Genomic DNA, 8272 nt, shown 5'->3' with positions numbered 1-8272 from the left:
CTTGGGGTTGGGCCTCGTTTCCTGGTGTGGGGCCCTTGAGCGCGAAACTTGCCCTCCTTGGGCTTGGTTTCTCCATCCTAAAATGGGGGCAATGATCCCGGCGCAGCGGGTGTTGCAAGGCCCCTTGAAACCGGCCAGGGAAGGCCCCCTTGTTCCCTTTCCCTGCCCCCCTACCCCCCCCCCCCCCCCCGCAGGAGGCTGTCACCTAGGAACGCCTCCCAGCCTCCCCTCCACACACACTCATTCTAAGATTGGGGGGTTCACCTGGCCTTGAGAGAGCCCTCTTCCCTACCAGCACCCCCAATTCTGGAGCCTCTGTGCTTTAGGGCATAGTTGCTGAGAACCCAGAGACAAGGAGAGGAAGGGGCCCCAGCTGTGGGGGGCTTTCCCTCTGCAGGGCACTAGCACCGTCTTCCTCTTTATCTGTCCTGAGAGGGATGGATTAATAGCACCTCAGTGCTTCACAGAAGGGGGAACTGAGGCTTGAATGGGTGGGCCAGAGCCTGACATTTCTTTAAAAAGAGAGAGAGAGAAAGAAAGAAAAAGGTGGAGAAAGGCTGGGCAGGGAGAGCCCTGTTCCAGGATCTCACCACGCCTCCCGCGGACAAGTTCCGCTTGTGACCCGCCCAGTCTGTGCCCGTGAAGCTCAGCGGAAGGCAACTGGAGAGAAATGAATGGGAATCGGCCTGCCGCAGCGTCCCATCTGAGACCCCCTGTGAGGTCTAGAAACAGGGGCTGGGCCCTCCCCCCTCCGCTCAGACCCACCTGCCCCTTCACCTGGAGCCACACCTAAGGGCCCCAGCTTCTCAGACTCAGCTGGCTCAGCCCTTCCCCCTCACACACACACACCCCTGCCCCGCTCTCTGCTGTGGGAGATGGCAAGACCATCTGTCCAGATGCCTACGCCTAGAACTGGAGTCACACTCGCCACCTGTCTCCCCATCTCCTCTCCGTCGCTGGCATCCCTGTCCAGGACTGTGTCCTCCCCACCCTGTTTTATGGTGACACTCTCCTGGGTTCGGGCACTCTGGGCTCTGCTGTGAGCCTCTGCCCACCCTCCGCTCAACGGCAGGCAGAGTGATCCTTGTCAAATATAACTACGAGCACGTCATCCCCGACGGACAGCCCTGGGAGCTCCCTGGGACCCCCGATCCTTAGGCAGTCAGGTGAGGTCTTTTATTCTTTTCATCACCTTTCCCTGGCTCGGTGCTCCTTCTCTTGTTGCGCCTCCTTGGCCACAGACAGCCTGGATGCAAGCCACTGTCCTACACATGTGCGCGCATACACGCCATCTTCCTAGTGGGTCACACGGTTATTAATCCCTCACCCGGATGGCCCCATCCCCTCCTGTCCTGCAGAACACCGACTTATGAGGTCAGAAAAGAGCCTGGGTTTTAGAGACAGGGGTTTGAATTTCAGCTTCTTATTCTTTTATTCAGCAGATATTTATTGAGCACCTGTTATGTCCCAAATGCTGTTTTACCCACGGGAATGCAAGAGTGTATAAAATATATACGTATGTATTGTCCTTTCCCTCTTCAAGGTTATAGTCCAGTGTCGGAGATAGACTTTAACCCGAGCATCGCCCAGGGAAAGTTACTCTGTGCCAAGGGCTAGGAAGGAACGGTACTGAGCATTATGAGGGGTTGACCGAGGCCAGATCGTTAAGGAAGGCTTCCCTAGGGAAGGCCCTCTTTGGGTTGAAATCACAGTTAAGTGGACAAAAGGGAAGACAGGGAGAAGGAAAGGCAAGGCAGGCGGGAACAGGCATTTCCTAGCTGTGGGAGCTTGGGCAAGTTACTTGATACCTTTGAGCCTCAGTCTCCTCACCTTCAAAATGGGTTGATCACAGTAGTTTCAAAGGCCAGTGTGATGAGGCCAAAGTAGAGCCTCCACGGGTGGCTCTGAGCCTCCCTTTTGCTTCTGGCTGTGCCTGTGTCTTAGAGAGGAAATGGCCTAGCCCGGTCTCTGCAGTTACAAAAACCAGGAAGTCACCCTTTGCTGACACGTATCTGAGTTGAGTTTCACTTGTCACCTGCAACTGAAAAAGCCCTGCCCAGCACAGGAAATAAACAAGGCGTCTTAGTCAGATGGTGGCGTGGGAGCAACGGGGTGGACCGGCCATCTGGGTGGACAGCCGGGACAGGGCTGCACAGAAGAGAGGACACGCGGGCTGGGGGTAAAGCATTCCATACAGAGGGAACAGCATGTGCAAAGGCTCAGAGGCATGAAGCTCCATGGGGGAAAGGGTGGGTCTTCAGAACTCGAAGACTTTTCTCTCCGCCGATAAGACCCTATGCGCACACAGTAACAGTATGCAGCCAGGCAGCCGCCGCACGTGTCTGTCCCTGTTCCCGGGACGGCTCCGCAGCAGCGTGCCTGGGGCGACGATGGTTCAGTGGAGGCGGTGGCTGCCCTGCTCACCCAGGCCCTTTTCCACGGTTTTCAGAAGAACTGGACAGAGTAAACAGCTGAAAACCGAGGAGTGTCTTCAGGCAGCTTCCGAAGCCAGCCTCGCTGGCAAGGACTCTCCCCAACTAGATGCTAATAAACTCCTTATCTCTCACCTGGTCCCAGCCGGAGCCCTGTCTTCCGAGGACACAGCGAGGAGGCGATCCCCTCGCAGGCCTGGCTCCTGCAAAAGTGTACTAAGAGGATTTTCTAAGAACGTTTTAGCCCACGGGGCTTTCCTAATCCGGTCGGCAAATATTCTTCTGTTTAACCTCATTGATCCTCCTTTTTAAATGGGATTTGTCTCCCTGAGACAAATGGCTAAATCGATAGGACCGCAGCCCGGATTTTCTGTGGCTGCTGCCCTGGCTGCTATCAAAAGAATCCACGCCGTTTTAAACCCAGACGGGTTTGGTTCCTTGGCGACAGGTCACCCCTGAGCTCTCCCCCCACCCCCACCCCCCGCCCCGGCGCCAGCCCTGCTGATGTGCTCAGCCTGGCTCGGTGGAGCCCAGGCAGAAGGATTGAGATGACCCGCCATCTGCATCCACCCTGCGGCTGGAAAAGCCACCTCATTGATTGATGGTGACCTGAGGCCTCGGCAAACCCCAAGGTCAGTGCCCAGGTCCCAGCCCTCCCCAGCTCAGAAGCACGGGGAGCCGAGAGCAGCCATGTCAGGCAGGCGGAAACAGTTATGCCAGAAGGTAGTACAGGCATGCAGATAGAGGAAGGGAGATGGGCTCACAAGTCAGACAGTCCTGGGTTCAAATCCCTCCTCTCTGACTTACTAGCTCTGGGACCTGGAGCAAGTTACTTAACCTCGCTGAGCCTGAGTTTCCTCATCTTTAAAATGGTAACATTAGCCCTAGCTGGGTTTGCTCAGTGGATAGAGCATCAGCCTGCAGACTGAAGGATCCCAGTTCGATTCCAGTCAAGGGCACATGCCTGGATTGTGGACTTGATCTCCAGTGGGGAGCGTGCAGGAGGCAGCTGATCAATGATTCTCATCATTGATGTTTCTATCTTTCACTCTCCCTTCCTATCTGAAATCAATAAAAACTATATTTTTAAAAAATAATAATAAAAGCATAATATGCTAATTAGACCAGACGGCCAAACAGCAGAACAACCTTCCAGATGAAGCCGGGGCTGCAAGGGCTGAGCCCCTTGCGTGAATTTTGTGCATCGGGCCTCTAGTAAAATAAAATAAAATGGTAACATTAAAGGGAGGAGGGGTTGGGAGAAGTGATTGAGAAGTATAGATTGGTAGTTACAAAATAGTCACAAGGATATAAAGTTCGGCATAAGGAATATAGTCAATAATATATATATATATATTATTGACTATATATATAGGACAGCCCCCAGGCTGTCCGTCTGGGGATGACGTGCTCCTCCCACATGGCCTAAGTGACCGTTACAACCAAACAATGACCGGAACAACCAGTTGCTATGGTGCACATTGACTAACAGGGAGCAGACGCTCAATGCAGGAGCTGCCCCCTGGTGGTCAGTGCGCTCCCGCAGCCAACCTCCCACAGCCCATCCTCCCAGCTAGCCACCCCATCGACCTCGATCCGGGGGAGTCAGCTGGCCAACCTCCCCCAAGCCAGCCAACCTCCCGGGGTCCCTCCCCCTGGCCAGCCACCGCCCCCCCCAATAGCCCTCGATTGCCAGCCAGGCCAAGGGACCCCACCTATGCACAAATTTGTGCATTGGGCCTCTAGTATTGTAATAACTCTATAAGGTGCCAGGTGGGTACCTGAACTATAGGGAGGATCACTTTGCAAATTATGTAATTGTCTACCACTATGTGGTACACCTGAAACTAATATAAAATAATACTGAATGTCAACTGTAACTTAAAATGAAATTTTTTTATGCTAACATCAATATTTACTATGCAAAACTATTATGAATAAATGACATGCTGTACTTAGGAAATGGTAAGTTGATATTAGTGAGGTTTTGTTATCATAATGCTGCATAACAAACAGCCCCCCCCTCAACTTAGTGGCTTAAAACAACAAACACTTGTTTCTCACTACTGGTCTGTGGTCAGCTGGGAAGGTCGTACAACTCTTCTATAAGTTTGAAATTATCTCAGAATGAAAGAAATCTTAAATGAATGTATTGATTAGAAATGCCTTCAGCTGTGAGTATCAGAAAACCTGACTGCTCGTGGCTTATACAATAAAGACATTTAATTCTCTAATGCAGTGGTTCTCAACCTTGGCTGCACATTAGAATCACCTGGGAATCTTTTTTTTTTTTTTTCAAAATAAATATATTGCCTCACTTCTTTTTCTTTACTGGGGAACAGAACAGGGACAGGTTGTCCTCTGCCTGGACAGGGTCATAGGATATTGATTTTGGTCACAGAATGCCTAATCTTTCCCCAACAGAGAGAATTTCTTAATTCAGGTCCTCAGGAACCAGTTTTGTTCTGCATTATAATGTTTTTATCCTCCAAGTGGAACTGCTGATGACCATCCTTCTCTTCCGCACACTGTAATCAGCAGCAATTAATTCTTTCTATACCCCAGACCTCAGGCCACGATAGGTTATCCTTCAATGTTTGATAGTAGCAATGGGTTGCCCAAAAGAAGACATCTGGGCTGGGATACTGGTGACTTTTGTGAGCTTGCAGAAGGCCAATGAGCTTCTTGAGGTTGAGCACAGTTGCCCTGGGCTTTCAAGGATACAGGCTTCCTCGGTGGAGGGCACCGCAGCAGTGCTGCCCCCGCTGATGTAGCTGTAGAAGGAGACCTCCAGGGTGTAGCAGGAGGAAGTGTGGTCCAGGAGGCCACCGAGGAAGCGGCGGCCAGTGCCTGCCTTCACGGCGTCTCGGTTGAAGGATGTGCTGGAATAGGAGAAGTCCTCAGCGTTCTGGCAGAGCAGCTTGGGGAAGATGGCCTGCCTCTGGAAGCGCTCCTCATCCTCAAAGACATTGCCGTACAGGAAGCCATTCATCATGGTAGAGTGAGCATGGATGTCGATATAGAACTCCAGGCTTGTTTTTGGGTCGTTGTACATCTGGATGATGAGCTGTTTTACCCCATACAGGGTAGGGTGGGCCCATGGAGAGGGATCCAGCCAGTGACGCTTCAGGTCAAACCCCATCAGAGAGCACCTGTAATTGCCCGGGTAGACTCCATCAGGGTTGAGCATTGGTGCAATCTTGAAGACCAGGTGTTCCCGCAGGACACGAGCCATTGGGTGCTGGCTTATGAGGAAGCCAATGATCCCTTGGCACACAAAGGAAGAGGGTGTTTCCCCTGGGTGGACTCGACCCGTGATGAATACCACCTTCTGCTCTGCCCCTTCCCGAAGATTGTCTCATGGGTGACTCGGGAGTCAGGTGGGCTGGCGTACCTTACGGTGCCCGGACGTGGTGGGCATCAGCGGCAGGCTAGCAACCGCCTCTCCAGGGCGGTTCTCTGTGCCCAGGGACTGGGGAAGGCTGGCCAGGGCTCCTCTCCTCCTTCCCCTGGGAATCTTTTTAAAATCCTGATTTCTGGGCCTCATCCTCCGGAAATTCTGTTTCTTTGTCACTAATGTTGTGGCCCTACCCCGTAACAAAGAAACAGGCTGCAGGCCTCCCTCGTTCACTTGGCCCACGTTAGCCTTGGAGTCTGACACCTTGCTTTGGAGGAACGTGGTGGTTCTTCCTTCGAAGGACATGAGCAGAGCCCCCGCCAGCCTCTGTAGAGATGGGCCCCACGCCTGTCATATGGAGCAAGCAGAGGCGAGCACGTTCTAGCTCATGGTTCTGCTGAACTCTTTTTAAAAATACATATTTTTATTGATTTTCAGAGAGGGAGGGTGGGGGAGAGAGAGATAGAAACATCCCCGACGAGAGAGAATCATTGATGAGCCGCCTCCTGCCTGTCTCCTGCTGAGGACCTGTGCGCTGACCGGGAATGGGCCTCTGACCTCCTGGTTCGTAGGTCAGAGCTCAACAGCTGAGCCACACCCATGGGCTCTGCTGAACTCTATTGCCAGCCGGGCTTCCAGCGCCACCTGGTGCCTTAAAGGCGAATGGAGGGCTGGCCGCTCACCGGGAGCTGGCAGAGTCTCCGCCAAGCTCTTACCGACTATTCCAGGAAACTTGCCAATCCCGGCGCCCACCATGTTCCTGGCGCGGCCCCACGCCCTGCAATAGTCCGGGGCTGTGAGGGCACCACATGTGACCGTGTGGGGGGACCCTGGGAGAGACAGGGGCAAAGTCCCTACTCTCACAAGGTGGACAGTCCTCTCCAGGAGAGACAAGCACACAGAATAAACAACTCGTGTAAAAGGTGCCGCCGCGACGTGTGACAGGGAGTGTGTGCATGCAGATGGCCAGAGCAGCCCTAGCCGGGTGGCTCAGTGGATGGAGCATCAGCCTGCGGACCACAGGGTCCCGGGTTCAATCCCAGTCACAGGCACTTACTCAGTGGCAGGCTCCTTGGGGTTCGTGATGGAGGCAACCCATCGATGTGTTTCTCTCACGTTGATATATCTGTCTTTCCCTCCCTCTCTCTCTAAAAATCAATGGGAACATATCCTTGGGTGAGGATTAAAATATATATATGTCCAGAGCACACCTCACTATGTAGGGACCTCCCACATGGCCTAAAGAATGAGAAAGAGGCTGATCCGTTTCAAGGAGCCAGAGAAACACATGCCCAAGAGAGGGTAGCACGTGCCAAGGTCCCAGGGCACAGAACAGGTTGGGATGGTCAAGGAAGGGAGGGAGACAGGTGTGGCTGCAGCAGCACCCACGGGTGCCTAAGGGAGGGAGGCAGAGGAAGGGACTGGCAGGAGAAGATGGAGTACCAGGCCAGCTCTTGAAGATCCCCATAGACCACGGTTAGGCGTTTATAATTTCTTCTAAAAGCAACGGGAAGCCATTGAAGGGTTTTCAGCAGGTGACTTGACTTAACTTACATGTTTTGGACAACTAGCACTATCATCATTGCGGTGGTGTTTCATATAGTGTGGCTGCAACACCAGGCCAGATTGTCCATCCCTCTGAGCATTAAAACACTGCACTCACCACTCACCCTCCCCGTGCTCCCCTAGGGCCTGCTCTGAGGGTGAGCGACTGAGCTGTCACTCCCATCAGACCCCAGGAAAGTGCCATCCCTGACTCCCTCAAGCTGGGGACGCCCCTCACACGAGGACACCCTGCAACCACCATCTCCCTCCAGCAGCCGGTGTTTCCGCCCTGACTGTACAAAGCGTTGCTGTGGAAGAGCATGGCCAGCAGGTCAAAATATTTTTTAAAAAAGCAAGTTACATGCAAATTCAGTATATATGAACACAATCCATGTGTGTGTGTGTGTGTGTGTGCTAATAGTTAACTAGGTGCCCAAGATTAACAGCAATTACCTCTATATCACAATTTCCCTCTTTTTTTTAAAAAAAAGCCCTGACCGGTTTGGCTCAGTGGATAGAGCGTCGGCCTGCTGACTCAAGGGTCCCAGGTTCGATTCCGGCCAAGGGCATGTACCTTGGTTGCGGGCACATCCCCAGTAGGGGGTGTGCAGGAGGCAACTGATCAATGTTTCTCTCTCATCAATGTTTCTAACTCTCTATTCCTCTCCCTTCCTCTCTGTAAAAAAATCAATAAAACCTCTTTTTTTAAAAAAATATTTTTATTGATTTCAGAGAGGATGGGAGAGGAAGAGAGAGAGAACTATCAATGATGGGAGAGAATCATTGATCGGCTGCCTCCTGCACACCACCTACTGGGGATCGAACCCACAGCCCTGGCATGTGCCCTGACCGGGAATCTAACCATGACCACCTGGTTCATAGGTCTGCACTCAACCAC

At 52.6% G+C, this 8272-nt stretch overlaps 1 protein-coding gene across 1 annotated transcript in view; it reads right to left on the bottom strand.

Annotated features, from left to right (window-relative positions):
* LOC102423058 (D(1B) dopamine receptor) overlaps window positions 1-5667 on the bottom strand; it is an 8706-nt gene extending 3039 nt beyond the window's left edge. Inside the window, exon 1 of the mRNA XM_006106071.3 lies at window positions 5157-5667. Within this exon, the coding sequence (XP_006106133.1) occupies window positions 5157-5667 (511 nt within the window). The remainder of the gene's footprint in view (window positions 1-5156) is intronic.
* Window positions 5668-8272: the final 2605 nt, after the last annotated feature.

This window comes from Myotis lucifugus, unplaced genomic scaffold (assembly GCF_000147115.1).
Source record: "Myotis lucifugus unplaced genomic scaffold, Myoluc2.0 scaffold_762, whole genome shotgun sequence".
In the NCBI taxonomy this organism is placed as follows: Eukaryota; Metazoa; Chordata; class Mammalia; order Chiroptera; family Vespertilionidae; genus Myotis; species Myotis lucifugus.
Note: the sequence above shows the minus strand (reverse complement) of the source record. Positions and strands in the feature narration are given on the sequence as shown.